Below are 14,613 nucleotides of genomic sequence, written 5' to 3' on the forward strand. Positions count from 1 at the left end.
GATAGGCTTTCTTCTACAGTGCTCCCTTCTTAGAGCAGCTGGGAGGAAGTGAGGTATCTTGGATCAATAAGAAGACAAGAATTTCTCGAGGAGTTGTGCCTTGGGCTGAGATGGATGCGTTTTGGGGACAACAAAAACAAGAATGTTTTTGGGAACAGGCTCAAGCTGGGCTCGCACCATCCCCCACTACCACAGACTTCCCAAGAAGGTGGTGGAGTGCCATCCCATGAGGGATTTAGCTCGGAGATGTGGAACTGTCCGTGCCACTTCGGGACACCGTCACTGGTGACCTTGGGCGACAGCGGGACCCACGTGCTGCTTTCCCTCGGGACTCCGTGCCCGCGCACGGCCTCACGGGATTTGTAGTTTTCCTTCAGTTTGTCCCAGCTCACAGCCGCCGCTAAAGAACTACAACACCCAGCACACCCAGTATGGCGCCACGCGCTCTGACCGTTCCCTTCCATTGCGGCCGCGCGGTGCATCACGGTGCTTGTAGTCCAACCTTCCCTAAGGGCGCGTGGTGCGGCGGAGTGTGGGGACTACATTTCCCAGCGACCGCGGCGGAGGGAGCGGAACCGGGAAGCGCGAAGATGGCGGTGGCTAAGGAGCTGCTGGAGCAGGACCTGTACGGGCTGCTGGGGATCGGCGAGAAGGCGTCCGAGAAGGAGGTGAGGGGGCGGACGGCTCGGCATGGGCTCCTTCTCTCCTCTCCTCTCCTCTCCTCTCCCTGTTCCGCTGTTCTCGGGGGCGAGGTGTTCCCGGCTGCTCTCCCGTGCCGAGCTGAGGGGCTGCTCCGAACGCTGCCGCGGGACCGGGGCTATCAAACGGGAACAGCACGTTTTTACTGCTGTCGGGGTCGTCCCATCCCTGTTTTACTGGAATTGTTGTCATTCCCTCAATCCAGCCCTGTGCGTTCTCTTTGGAGGAGGAGCTGGCTCGGAGAGAACTCCAGAGCTGGTCTGGGACACTGCTCTCGCTTTGTTGATGTGCTTCCAGAAAGGAAATTCCCGTATTGATCCAAAAATCCAGTTGTTAGGGATCTGTCCCGATGGCCCAAGAGTCATGTAGTTAGTTTTGTGGGGTGTGACTTGCACGTGTTCGGTTTTTAATTTAATTTAGCTGGTTAGTCAGTGCTAAACACGGAAGGAAGCTCCAGGATTGCTGCAGAGGAGCTCTGGGCAAGGGCCTGGAATAACAGGATAAGGAGGGAATGGCTTCCCACTGTCACAGAGCAGGGGTGGAGGGGACATTGGGAAGGAATTCTTTGCTGAAATGGGAAGTTGGAGGATGGAGCCCGGGGAGGAATCGCCTTTCCCTCAGCTGCACTCTTGTGCAGGAGGTGGGATCGCCTGCAGGTCTTTTCCTGCACGTTCCCAATCCCGGGAGCTTTGTCCACCAGGTGGGGCCGGGACACAACTTTTCCCACTTGTTTTAGCAGGGAATTGGCTGGGAGTGGGATAGAGTGGCTTCCTTTTTTCCTTTCCCCCTTTTTTTTCCCTTTCCACTTTTTTTCCCCATCTGTTTCCTATTTTTCATTCTCTTTACCTCTTTTGTTTTTCTTCTTTTCTACTTCTCTTCCTTTCCCCATTCGTTTTCCTTTCCGCTTTTCTCCTTTCCCCTTTTGGTTCCCTTTCCCCCTTTTTTGTTCTCTTTCTGGGCTTTCCCCCTTCCCTCATTTTTTTATCATCTCCCCCCTTTTTCCCCTCTCTTTTTCCTTTCCTTTCCCTCCCCTCATTTTTCCCTTTCCACTTTTTTTTCTCTGTTTCCCCATTTTTCATTCTCTTTGCTTCTCTCTTTCTTTTCCACTCCTCTTCCTCTCCTACTTTTTTGTTTTCCTCTTTTTGGTTCCCTTTTCCTCTTTTTGGTTCCCTTGCTGGGCCCTTTCCCTTTCCTTTTCCTTTCCTTTCCCCATATTTTTTTCCTGTCCTCCTTTTCCCCTCTCTCCTTTTTTTATTATTCTCTGCTCTTTTCCCTCTCCCCTTTTTTTTCCCTCTCCCTTTTTTTCACCCCAAGGTTCAACTGCTGCACACAAGACACCTGGAAGTAAAAACAGCTTTTAAAACCTCCAGCTCCTTCCAGACCCTTGGCCCAGCAGGTTACCCTTGAGCACAGGGATTAATTTGATTTTCCCAGTTGCTTTTTTGGGCAGAGATAAACCAGTTTCCCCCCAGTAAATCCCAGTTTGACCCCTGCAGGTGAAGACAGCGTTCCGGCAGAAGGCCCTGACCTGCCACCCGGACAAGAACCCGGACAACCCCCGGGCAGGTGAGATGGGGCAGCTCTTCCTGCTGCAGTTTTCACTTCTCCAGCCTCCTGGGAGTGGGTCTGCTTCCCTAAATCCTGATGGAATGAGTGGATGTGTGTCCCTGGGAGTTGCTGCTGTTGGTGTTAACTCTGCTTTTTGAGGCTGGACAATCCCTGCTGGATTTAGAAACACCAGCATGAAGTCAGTGCTGGAGTTACGACTTCACCCCTCCAAACCTTCCCAACCTTTGCCTGTTGGACACTGCTTTGATCTGTATCTTTCACAGTCCAAACTTCACCAGCACTCCATAAATCCTACTATCTTGGGATAAGGATATGGGATTATTATCTTGGGCAGGGCAAGGGGGAGTTTCAGCTGCGTGCAGTGAGTGATTGGAGGTTGTAGAATTAGCAGTTGATTTGTATTTTGTGCGTCAAGACTGATAATTCATCTTTATAAAAAATAAATACAATTTGCCAGTGCTTGTAATGGGAACTTTTAAAGGATAGATGGCTGGAATGCAACAACTTCCAATGCAACATAAGCAGGACTTCTTGTTGAGGGAAAAGGACTGAGAGGGAGAAAGAAATCGTGAGCTCCAGCTAAACGTGGCATGAAGGAGATATCGCAACTCAAAATAAAAAAAGAATCAGTAAGAAAAATTGAGTTTGTGTGTTCCAAGATTTCTCTTCAAACAAAGCAATCTCAGTTTTTTGTTTCTTTATTTACTCCCAAGTTTGTGTAACACCTTTGAGTTGAAGTGGCCCTGGCTTACAAACCTCTTGGAGAGGTGATTTTTCTTTCTTGGAGACCTTCCTGCAGGAATTGTCTTTCCTGGTTCTTCCCCAGGTCCCTCACCTAGTTTCCCTCATCTTACCCTTATTTCTTCTCATTCCCAGCGGAAATCTTCCACCAGCTGTCCCAGGCCTTGGCCGTGCTCACAGATGCAGCAGCCAGGGTAAGGATGTTCCTGTGGGAAGGGTGGGATTTTGGGGTGTTGCTGGGAACTGTATTCCTGCCTGTCCTGCTCTCTGCTCTGACAGAGACTCCATGAATACAAATTTCAGCTGTTATTGCCCCTGGTTCTCCATGAGATCAAATCTCAGGTGCCAGGTAAAAGCTTGGAGCAATGTTGTGTTTGGAATTTGCTGCTGGGAGCAGCTCTGCCCTGAGATTCTGCCTTTAATAACGTGCTGCACTGGGGCATATTCCATTTGCTGACACCAGTGATAATCATCCCTGATTCAGGAATACCAAATTCCAATGGCCATGGTGCATCTGCCATTGCTGTGGAGTCAGGGGCTGACCTGGATGCAATTCCTGAGGCTCCAAGCTTTGCTGTCTGTGGGACACAGGAGAGCTTGGATCCTTCTGGAGCTGTGAGGAAGTGGCTGAGAATCCACTGCCCAAAGCCTGAAAGAAACTGGAAATGTCCTTAGAAAGAAGAAAAGCAAACTGAAAAATGAGCAAGGAACTCTTTCTAGATGAGCTCAGGAAAGAGAAAAGTGTTGATTCCAGGTGATTAAAGCTAAAAACATGAACTCTGCTTTTCAAGTACTGGGAAAGCTTGTAATCCAAGAAGCAGCAGATGCTTCACCCCTGCTGACAGGGTTTCAGTAATCTCTGATGTCGTTGTATTCCCTGTTTTCCAGTTTCTCTCCTGGTTTCTGTAGTTTCCCACTGTTGTGCTGGTTCCTTGGCAGGCAGCCTATGACAGGGTGAGGAAGGCAAAGAAGGAGGCTGCAGCAAGGACACAGAAACTCGATGAGAAGAGGAAGAAAGTAAAGCTTGGTAAGAAAAATCCAACCCTCATCTTCTCCTGAAGTCTCCCTTAGCTGGCTGTTTGCATTTCTCCTTCCACAGGAATTCCCTGGGGATTAATCCATGCAGGATGAATCTGGAATCTCCTCCCACAGCCATTGCTGTGGGAAAGAGGGAATTAGGTCCTGCTGTGGGAATTAGGAGGTTGAGGGCTATTAAAACTCCTTTTGTGTGTGGGGCCAGAGGAGAGGTAGCAGAGCTATCAGGATATTGGTGTAGCTATAGCCAAGTTTGTGATCTCTCCATCTTCCTCTGGTCAGCAAGGAAAACTCAGATTCTCTTTGGATTGCTTTAATTTTGTTTCTTTCTCTGCAGATCTTGAAGCCAGAGAACGGGAAGCCCAGTCCCAGGAGAATGAAGACGAGGAGATCAGGATAACAAGATCATTAGAAGAAGAAGTAAGGATCAATTATTAGTTCTCTCTGCTATTTTTGAGAAGAATTGCTGGAAGTATTTCCATTCATGATGAAATCCATGGGATGAGGTGCAAAAATATCTCTGGAGAGCAGTCCTTCAACCTTTGGGATTAAAAGGCTCTGTGAATCAGAGAATCCTGGAATGGTTTGAGTTCCAGCCCCTGCCATGCTCAAGGACCCCTTCCACCAGACCAGGCTGTCCCAGGAGATGGGTGTGAGATCCAGGCTGTCCTTGGAGGTGTCCAGGTGCCATTCCAGCCTTGGCTCTGTGCCTCAGGTGTCCGTGCTGTGTTCCCTGTGCCGCAGATAATCCGCCTGCGTGAGGAGGGCTCCCGGCAGCTGGAGGAGCAGCAGAGGCTCATCAGGGAGCAGATCCGCCGGGAAAGGGAGCAGCACAGCCAAGGTGAGCACAGGGGAGCCTGAAACCCTCACCTGCAGGTGGCACTGGGCTCTTTGGCAGCTTACTTTTTCCAGCTGTCCCAGCAGAAGCTTCTTGCAGGGAAAAATGCCTCAGAACACATCTCCTATTTGTATTTTTGCTGACCTGTTTCTAGCCTTGATGGTGGCAAGTCTGGACTTCCTAGAAGGGAATAATGCTGCCATGGAATTTTCAGTCTGTGCTGCAGTTCCTGTTGCACGAGATTTTTGGGACTGGAATGGTTCAGTGGAAATCCCAAAGTGTTTCGTTATATGTGTGTTCTCAGGGAAAAAGAATTGTGTAAAATGCTGAGGAATTTTCGCCCATGTCCTTTCCATCTCTTTGTTTTTGCTTTTTCTCTCTTTAGGCAAGCAGGAAAGAAATGGAGCAGAAGGCAAAATAACTCCTAAGCTCAAGGTAAGGCATCTTTAAAAAGCTGTGTTTTGGTGAAAACTAATAGAACATGGTAGAAAACAGAAGGGACATTTCAGCCCTGCTGAGCTGGCACATCCTTTTTTTGTACTGGAGATAAAATTCCTCCATGGAATGTGCATCATCAGGTAAACCAGCTCCTGTCCTTGCTGTTAGAAGTCCTTCCTCACTCATCTTTTCTTTGTCTGCTCCAGATTTCTGAGCCTGGGATTGAGTTATCTGTGCTTTAAGCACAGGGAAACATCTGCTAATTACCCTGGCAGAACCATTAGCATCCTTTCAAGTGCAATCTTTTTTTATTCCAGTGAGCAGCGTTTCTCCCTGTTCCCCAAACAGTTTGTTCCCTGTGCTCACTCCCATGCTGAGATCACTGTCTTGGCAGGCCTGAGAGTGTGGCTGGAAATAGCAGAAGTGGTGAATGTGCAGGGGGGTGGGAGCTGCTTGAGCAGGCAGTGCATCCAAATGGGAAAAATTTAACTCCTGATGTTTGTTTCCCAGCTCAGGTGGAAATGCAGAAAGGAAGATGAGACAGGAGGGGGATACTCCAAAGATGTGCTGCTGCAGATCCTGCAAAAGGTCCTGTCTGACACCTTTCCCTATTTATTACTGGGTCTTCCCCTGCTCTCAGTGCTGTAAGAATGATGAATTCTGGAAAGCTGCGTGTCACAGAACCATGGAATGGTTTGGGTTGGAAGGGACCTTAAAAATTATTCAGTTCCACCCTTGCTACTGGCAGGGACACCCTCCACTAGACCATGTTGCTCCAAGCTCTGTTCAACCTGGCCTTGGACACTTCCAGGGATGAGGCAGCCACAGCTTCTTTGGGCAAACCTGTGCCAGGTCCTCCCTCTTCCTCGCAGAGAAGGATTTTATCTTAGTCTAATCTAAACTGGCAATCTGATCTAAACAGCTGGTTTGATTCCCTGTGTCCTGTCACTCTGTGCCCTTGTAAGCTATAAACTGGAGTGGCTCATTTCCTTCCCTGTTCAGCTTTCTCATGCCATTTTCAGAGCTCATCAGCATGATCGTGGAGTCATTAAAGTTGGAAAAGATCTCTTAAATCATCAAATCCAACCTTTGAGGCAAGCTGGATCCTTTGATCGCTGAGCTGGGAGCTGTTTCCCAGCTAACAGCCCTGCCTGGCTCCCAGCAGGGACTCTTGCTGAAACAGAGCAACTGCAGACTCTTCCCACTGGATGTTTCCTGCCCACTTAGTCTGGCTCTGTGGTTGTGGTGCACTGAGCCTTCACTTCAAGCACTCCACATCCCTGGGAAGTGCAGAGACAGGCACAGACAAGCCTTTTGATCTGATCAATCCCAGTCTGGCATCTTTATTTTCCCTCTGAGCTCTGACTCTGAGCTCAGCAGCCCTCTTGCACTGGGGCTTGCTGGGAGCCAAGTGTGTAGCTCCATGCCTTCCCAGATTATTTCCTGGAAGGACAGAAGTGGTGGGATCAGTGGAAGCAGGACAGAAATGGTGACAGCTCGAGCCTCATGTCTGTGAAAACCCATGTTTTCCCTTTGTGTTAATTTGTTAAATGAACTTGACATCTCTGCTGGCTCTGTAATTAACTTTCCTTCCTTTCTTTCTTTCCACAGTATGGTGATGTGCTCAATTTGTTGATCTCCAGCAGGAAGAGCGGGAGTGCAGTGGTGGAATTTGCCACGGTGAAGGCAGCTGTGAGTGTGCAGAGCCCCTGCTGGGTGTGCTGGGGGTGGCACAGGCCGGGTGACAGCGAGGACACTGCCCTGTCATTAAGGCAGTGGAGAAGGGTAATGAGAGTCTAAAGGCACGGAGGGAGTGGCACAGCTGGAGGCACAAACCCAGAGATCAGGCACATAAACAGGTTGTGCATGGAGCAGGCTGAGGAAAGAGGCACTGCCTTAAAAATCTAGCACTGAGCACTTACTCAGCTCTCTCTGAAGGTGAAATGCCTTGGAGGTGGGCTTATGTGTTTTGGAGGTGATATCAGGCATTTGCAGTGAAAAACAACCCAAAATGTCTTGACTCACTGTGAGTTATAATAATTCATGTAGCTGTGGGAGCAGAAGCCATCAGTTACCCTGGATTTTAGTAGTTCCATCAGCTTGGGCTGTATGAGAGTTTACTTGTTAGCTTTTCTTTCACTCATATCCAAATAATAAAAACCCCCAGAACTGTGTGCAACCTGTGTATCAAAAGTTGTGACAGGGCTATGGACCATGAAGGTGCTTCTCATGTAGGGCAGCTGTGAAATCTCAGAGTCATGGAATGGTTTGGGTTGGAAAGATCCTTGAAATCTTACAAACTGGAATCACAGAATGGTTTGGGTTTGAAGGGACCTTAAAAGACCATCCATTTCAAAGTAGAAGGTGTCCCTGCCCATGGTTGGGGGCTTGAAATTCAGTCTGAAATAGAGATGATGATGGAAGGATGTTTTCCCTGCCAGGAGATGGCTGTGAAGAATGAAGTTGGCCTGCTGAATAACCCCCTGAAGATTTCCTGGCTGGAGGGCCAGCCCCAGAGCCACCCCAGCACCGTCCTTCCTGACAGCACCAGCCAGCCCAGGACCTCACAGGTGAGGAGAATGGGCTGTGGGGTGGAAATCTGCTGCTGTAACAACCTAAATCTCAGTGTGCTGTCAGATAGAAGCTCTTGGGGCCAGGCCTGGCTTTTCTAGCAGCCCTTTCTGTGCTGAATCAGTGGCTTTCTAAAGGACCTCTTGCCTGGGCAGCAGCACACTCACTGGGAGCTGGAGCTATTTAGATGACTGGATCTTCACACATTCCCTTTCTCCCAAGTGAAAAATAAGGATGTTTCCTTGCTCAGCCCAAAGCCTCCAGTGCCATTCTGATGGTATTTTTTAATATGTCTTGACTGTTGGAATCCTCTAAATGAGGGCTGCTGAAAGGTTCCTTTAGAGAGTCTTGGTTAGTCACTGCATTCCCAGGAGGAGGAACTTTCAGTGCTGGAAGCAAACCACTATTCTTAGGGTCTGCAGGAGGGAGGAGACAGCAATATCAAACTAAATACCCATTTGTGTGTTCACTCCCTAAACACTTTAAGCTTGTGACATTGTTCAGTGCATTCACTCTCTTGATGAGAGTGAATACTTAATACTTTTATTAATACTTCTATCAAGTATTTTATTTATATTATTTGTAATTATGCATCAGAACACCTGATTGCTATCCTGTCCATGTAGGACCACAGGACAGCCACAGGAGATTCACCAGAGTGTTAGGAAGGAAACTGGGGCAAAAAGCAGAATCCAAAGCACATTATTTGAGAATTTCTCACTAGCAGAGAGTGAGAACTGGCTCATTCCTGCCAAAGGGGATTGCTGGTGCAGTTGGAGCTTGGTAGTGGATTCCAACCTCTGTGGGTTCAGATCTCTGAGTTTGTCTTGGCCTGTTTCCATGCCCAGAGCTTGTTAGTGTGGAAGTGCAGCGTCTGCCTGCGGTGCAGGATTAAGTGTGGTGGGGCAGCAGGGAGAGCAGGAAAGCAGCACACAGTGCTGGTGACTCACCCCTACCCAGCACAGCCTCCTCAATCCCACCTGGCTCTGAGAATGCTGAGGAGCTGCTGCCAGGGACCTGCATCCTTCCCAGGAGCTGCACACCTGGTCCTTTTAGCTGTAAGAAGCTGCACTTCCTGGGATTGCTCTGCAGCCTTGCATCTCCAAGCTGCTTTACTTTCTGTTTTTCCTTTTTCCTACTCCAGACCCTCCCTAAATCCTGCTGCATCCGCTAGGATGCTTCTAAAACCTGTAATGTGTTTACAGCTCCTCACAGCTGATCTGCTTCCAGCTTGTGCTCTCCGGTTCAAGACTGTGCAGAGTGAGCTCCCAGATCCTTGTTCCCTCTGCCTCTTCCTTTCACACCCAGCCCAGCTTCCCAGCCACCAGGCTCCACATTCTTGCTTCCAGGCTGCACTTATCTCATTCTGATTTAAGCTGCCCTTGCTTCCTATTCACTTCCTCCCTCTGTTTTTGTCTGAATCCACCCCCGTTTTGTTCCCGCTCCGTGCAAAAGCAGCTCCTTCAGTGCTCTGCCTCGGGAATCAGCCCAAATCTGCAGTGTTCTCATGGCAACGTGCTCACTACTCATCCTCTGCTCCCTGTCTGGGACAGGCAGCCAGGTACTCCCTGCCTGGGAGAGCCGGCCAGGACCTGAGTGCCAAAATCTGTGAGTTAAGGACAGCCAGAGCCCAGCCAGGGAGTTTGGAAGCAGTTCCCAGGTGGGAGCTGTGCTGTGAGGAGGCTGCTCATCTTCCACAGCCTTCTTGTCACCTACAGCAACAGGTGCATGTTGTCCAGCAGTTCCTGGAGAGCTGCTGGAGCCAAGCAGGCTCCAGGTTCCCCTTGGAATTCAAAAGCTGTGGCTTGGCCAGTGTTACTCCAGGCTATTGAGAGCAGTGGCTGTGTAATGGTTCAAAGCACACAGTGGCTGCAGAGAGCTTGTTTTGCCACTCCAACAGCATGCAATGCTCAGTTTGGGGAAGATTTTCCCTGCTCCTGCAGTGGAATCTCCCTGCCAGTGCTTCTCAGCCATTCAGCCCTGATAAAAAGCCTCCTGCCTGGCTGTTCTTGTACCTGTTCTAAGCTCCTTCAGAGGTTTCAGAGGGTTTATTTCCTATTTTCTGACTTTGGGAGGTAAATCTCACAGGATAAGAGGCAGCTGTGCCTTCCCTGGAATGTCCCTGCACTTTACTGTGGCCACTTCCAAAGCTCCTGGTTATCTGGGGGCACAGAGGTTTTATTATTGTTATTTTTTAAAAGAGCCTTAATAGTCAAAAAGGTAAGAACAGTTTTTCCTGGTGCTGCTCAAAATGTTCTCAGCCTTGCAGAGCCTTTCCCACTGTCCAGCTCAGGGTGGGAAACTGTTCCTGTCTTGCCCCAAGCTGTGTGAGCTCTCCTAAGGGAAAAATCAAGTCCCAGCAGCTCTGTCCTTCCCTCAGAGCCACACTGGTGTACCCCCCCAATCATAAAACCCTGCAGTGCCAGGCAGGATGGACCTGGGCCACTCCAGATACCCTGTGCTCCTGGTGCCTGGGATTTCTGTGGCTTGTTCCCAATGAAATGAGGCAACCAGACACTTCCAGTCACAGATACATTTATTCTTCTATGTCTGTACAGCTGGGAGCTCAGTGCATGCGTGGGGCAGCAGTGTCAGAGACATCTCTTCTCCTGCCAGGAGGATAAATCCACTGCTGGTGCTGTATCAGGAGCCTACTTGGATGCTTACCTGTTTCCAGGCTGGGAGTGCCACCTGCACTGGAGTTAAGGGAAAAGAAACCCACAAGGAGGAAGAGAAAAAACAGAGGAACAGCTTTGAGCTTTCACATCCATCGTGGTGGGAGGAGAAGCCCCAGTTCCCATCTCTCAGCCCTCAAAGCTTTGGGGTACAGTGCTGCTGCCTCCTTGCAGGCTGCCTGCTGTTCCACAAGTAATCCATGACAAATCCCTGCCCCACAGTGTCACATCCCCAAAAGAAGTCTTTCCCCAAAAAAATGCCAGTCTTCCCTGAGGAGGGGATGCGCAGTCCGGAGTTGGGAAATTCCTGGGCTGGAGACTGGAAAGTTGCCCACGAGACAGCAGACAGTGCTCTCACCTGAGCACAGAGCCTGTGAGCTGTGCTCCAGAGGATTCCTTGGCAAGGACAGGGATGGTCTGTGGTGGGTGAGGCGAGGACAACGAAAGAGGCCACACACAACGGGCACGCTCCAGTATCCTTCCTCCTGCCGGAATCAGAGGAACTGGCAGCAGCAGCGAGTAACTGGGATGTGGTGGACAAGGAATACCTTCAAATGGCGTAATCCCTCGGGTTCTGTTTCCTGAGGGTCTGCAGCACATCCTCGAGGAGAGATAGCCCCAAATCCACTTTGAAGGACAGGAAGGGGTCAGCCAGGTCGGGAAGAGTGGTGCTGTTTGGGAGACCTGCCTCCGAGGTTCCGTGCTCTGTAGCCTGGTCCTTGTGTGTTGGAGTGGCTTTGTGGTACGGAGCAGAGTCAGAAAAGGAGAGGTCAGAGTGGGAATCCGTGTGATCGATGATGTTGGGACAGCTGGAACTGTCCAGGTACAGCCGGGGAGGCTTGGGAGGGGCTTGTGCCTTGGCCAGGTTCTGCTCGCTCTGACAGGACAGGTACTCAGACTTGTCCCTCAAGCATTCCCTCTTCTGGCCGTCCGTGTCCAGAGTGTGGCTGTTCTGGTTCAGGATGATGACTTGGTTGCCCAGCTTTTTGTGCCTCCTGAGGGAGAAACGTCGGAAGAAGGTGGTGGACTTGATGGAGCCCCTGCGCCAAGTATCCATGCTGAGGGAAGGCAGCGAGGAGCAGGAACGCTGACTCCTCACAGACGGGATCAGCACAGAGCCACGCAACAGGAACAACCTCTTCCTGCCCCGTTCCCGGTGCTGCAAGGAAAACAGAGAGGCTGGTACTGCAGGAAATGCAAACTCCACGCCGCGGCAAGGAGCACTTGGCTCGTCTTGGATCTCCCTGGAGTGGAGAGGAGCGGCGGTGTGTGAGCGAGCTCGTTAAACGTGTGCTGCGGCTCCGGGCTGGTGGGGAACAGCAGAGGCACAGTCACCATGAGAACAGATCTAATCTGGCATCTAGAACAGAAGGGCATTCGGGTGCCATGGTAACCAAGCACCTTCTGCGGAGGGGCACCGCCGGAAAAGCGCCGTGGGTGGCTGGGAACAAGACATGACTCAGTCCCACCGAAGGAACCCAGGGAATACAGGAGAAGGGAGATGCAAAAAGCGACAGTGCGGGAGACAGTGATGGGAGAACGGAGTGCGACTTACGCCCTGTTGGAGCAGCCCGGAGTCCAGGAGAGGAGAAGCTGCTGGAGCACTCGGAGAACTGGGCCTGCCACGCTCACTAGGGTGAAGCATCAAGTCCAGGGAGTGCGGAGCCAGGAGTCCAGGAATTCAGCCAGGTTGGACCCAGAATGCCAAAACTGCAGCGCTGCCGCCGCCGTTCCTTCATGTACCACCCGTCGCTGCTTCAGCGGCTCCCTGCGTGGATGTGTTTGTTTTGAGCCAAGCCCTTGCTGAGTCAGCCACGTCAGAAACTGGGTTTTACTCGGTTGGTAATTGCCAGGATTGCAGGAAGTAGGTGTGTGGAGTGGCAGAGCCTCAGCCCACGCTCGGGCACCCAGGAGCACGTGCTGGGAGCCCACCTGGATCAGGTTGTTCTTCCTCCTGCCACGCTGAGGGCTCCTCGTGTCAGCAGAGCTCCCAAGCCAGGCTGCAAATAATCTCCTGGCTGTTTTAAATTTCAATCCCAGCATGAGGTGGGGCTTCAGGTTTGTGTAGGTGATTCATCTGCATGAGTCTCAGGCAGCTTCTTCCATCCAGCCCAGCAAATTCCTGGGGTTGGTGGATGGGACTTGGAAGGATCCTGGCTGAGGGCTGATACAATCGGTGCTTTCTCAGACACTGCTGCTGCCAGTACCCAAAGGTCATTTTGCTCAGGTGGCTCCTAAGACACCAATTAGACTCTTTAATTTCCCTCTTGATGTTCCTTATCTGTTGTGGGCTTTCATTGTGTCCTCGAAGCCGGAGGAACCACTTTGCTGGCAGGGATAAGGAATTGCACTCGCCCATGTTTCCATGCAGAACTTATTTAGGCATTCTATTGCCTTTGTATCCCTTCTGCTTCCTAAGAAATCCTTCAATATCTGGAGAAGCTGTGGCTGCCCCATCCCTGGAAGTGTTCCAAACCAGGCTGGAGCAGCCTGAGCTAGTGGAAAGTGTCCCTGCCCACAGCATGAAGCTGGAACCAGATGATGTTTAAGATCCCTTTCCACCCAAACCATTCTGGGATTCCGTGATTCTCTGTGATCGCCATTTAACCCGCTTCCTAGAAAAATGAATATGCAGGGGTTTTTTTTCCATTCACCTGCTGTCAAGACACTCTTATTTCCACCTGAACTGTCAAGGAACGAGCTGGATGTTTCCAAGCCTTGCAGTGCTTTCATACATCCAAAATAGCACGGCCACCTACTAGTGTGGAATGGCTGTGGAAGCAGCGCCAAAGCACCGGAGCAGCTGTCATCTGCTGCCCACGTTCATTAGGCAGAGTCTGCAATCAACTGCCTTGACATGACAGTTGCTGCCACACACAGCAGGGAGGCTCTGGGAGCTTTGGAAAACTGTTCCATTCCTGTGTCAGGTTTGGGAACATCCCTGGTGGTTTTCTTTCTGCAGCCACGTAGAATCACGGAATTGTTCGTGGTGGGAAAGACTTCTAAGGTCATTGACTGCAGCTGTTAGAATCCTGGAATGATTTGGGTGGGAAGGGTCCTTAAGGCCCATCCAGTTCTACCCCAGGAGAGGGACACCTTCCACTAGTCCAGGTTGCTCCAAGCCCCATCCAACCTGGCCTGGAACACTTCCAGGGATGGAAGTCAGCTTCTCTGGGCAACCTGTGTCAAGGCCTCAGCACCATGAGACAGTTGGAAGTTAGCCACTTCCATGACTAAGCCACAAAGGTTTGATTTTTTTTTTTTTTATGGCATTAGTCTTTATAACAGGTGAAGTGTACGCTGGACTTCGGGCACCAACGTTGGAGGTGCAGGGTTTGGATCTTGTCATCCACAATAATGCCCCATCCAGCTTCATGGAATGCTGGCTCCGTGTCTGTCCCGCTTTCCTCATCGACCACACTTACTGCTGGTTATTTTTAATAATCATTTTCATAACAATTCCTGGTTATTTCCTGTAGCCAGCCAGCTTTCACCCACCTGTGGGATCAAACCACTTCCTGCTGGGAACACCAGTGTTCTGAGAGGGATTTGGGGAAGGTCTGGGAGTCTAGTTCCATCCCTGATGGGTTGTGTGTGTTTCCTGCTCCTTCCCAGGCATCCGTGGTGTCGGAACGGGACTACGAGAGCCTGGTGATGATGAGGATGCGCCAGGCAGCCGAGAGGCAGCAGCTCATCCAGCAGCTCCAGCGGGAAGATGAGGAGGAAAAGTCCCACACTTAGCACAAGAGTATGGATTCTCCTCACCCCTCCGTCCCCCCCAGAGCTGTTTATTTAAGTCAATAAACCTCCTTTTTTTTTAAAGGTGTTGTGGGAATAGAAACTCCCAGTGGCTCTGCCCCTTATCCCTTTCCAGGTTTGGGAAGGAATGGCTGCCTGAGGTTCAGAGTGCAGGTGTTACCCTGTCAGTGTGTGTGCCCATGGGATAAGGTGTGAGATGTGCCATGAGAGCACCAAACCTTGGAGCTTTTAATTCCTGAAAGCTCGTTCAGGAGCCATGCATCCAGAGGGATTTGGCCACAGCTTTGA

General features: G+C 50.5%; 2 protein-coding genes across 3 annotated transcripts; one reads left to right on the forward strand and one right to left on the reverse strand.

Annotated features, from left to right (window-relative positions):
• Positions 1–565: 565 nt before the first annotated feature.
• DNAJC17 (DnaJ heat shock protein family (Hsp40) member C17) lies at positions 566–14,388 on the forward strand. The gene is made up of 11 exons (XM_033061648.1): positions 566–668; positions 2,196–2,265; positions 3,145–3,203; positions 3,949–4,036; positions 4,382–4,464; positions 4,789–4,885; positions 5,268–5,317; positions 5,831–5,908; positions 6,932–7,012; positions 7,762–7,890; positions 14,182–14,388. The coding sequence occupies exons 1-11, from the start codon at positions 591–593 to the stop codon at positions 14,305–14,307; spliced, it is 939 nt and encodes a 312-aa protein (XP_032917539.1). The 5' UTR covers positions 566–590; the 3' UTR covers positions 14,308–14,388.
• C6H15orf62 (chromosome 6 C15orf62 homolog) lies at positions 10,410–12,403 on the reverse strand. 2 transcript variants are annotated; one of them, XM_033061649.1, is made up of 2 exons: positions 12,122–12,403; positions 10,410–11,725 (listed from the first exon to the last, which is right to left on the reverse strand). In XM_033061649.1, the coding sequence occupies exons 1-2, from the start codon at positions 12,209–12,211 to the stop codon at positions 11,117–11,119; spliced, it is 699 nt and encodes a 232-aa protein (XP_032917540.1). In that variant the 5' UTR covers positions 12,212–12,403; the 3' UTR covers positions 10,410–11,116. The 2 variants fall into 2 exon arrangements, with proteins under 2 accessions (XP_032917540.1, XP_032917541.1); XM_033061650.1 differs by having other exon boundaries at positions 10,410–11,872; positions 12,122–12,208.
• Positions 14,389–14,613: the final 225 nt, after the last annotated feature.

Source organism: Catharus ustulatus, chromosome 6 (genome assembly GCF_009819885.2).
Source record: "Catharus ustulatus isolate bCatUst1 chromosome 6, bCatUst1.pri.v2, whole genome shotgun sequence".
In the NCBI taxonomy this organism is placed as follows: domain Eukaryota; kingdom Metazoa; phylum Chordata; class Aves; order Passeriformes; family Turdidae; genus Catharus; species Catharus ustulatus.

Coding starts and splice junctions, on each gene's coding strand:
- DNAJC17 (XM_033061648.1), top strand. CDS start 591: ATGGCGGTGGCTAAGGAGCTGCTGGAGCAGGACCTGTACGGGCTGCTG. Junction 2,266..3,144: donor CCCGGACAACCCCCGGGCAG/GTGAGATGGGGC, acceptor TCTCATTCCCAG/CGGAAATCTTCCACCAGCTG. Junction 5,318..5,830: donor AAATAACTCCTAAGCTCAAG/GTAAGGCATCTT, acceptor TTTGTTTCCCAG/CTCAGGTGGAAATGCAGAAA.
- C6H15orf62 (XM_033061649.1), bottom strand. CDS start 12,211: ATGCTTCACCCTAGTGAGCGTGGCAGGCCCAGTTCTCCGAGTGCTCCA. Junction 11,726..12,121: donor CCGGGCTGCTCCAACAGGGC/GTAAGTCGCACT, acceptor TTTTCCTTGCAG/CACCGGGAACGGGGCAGGAA.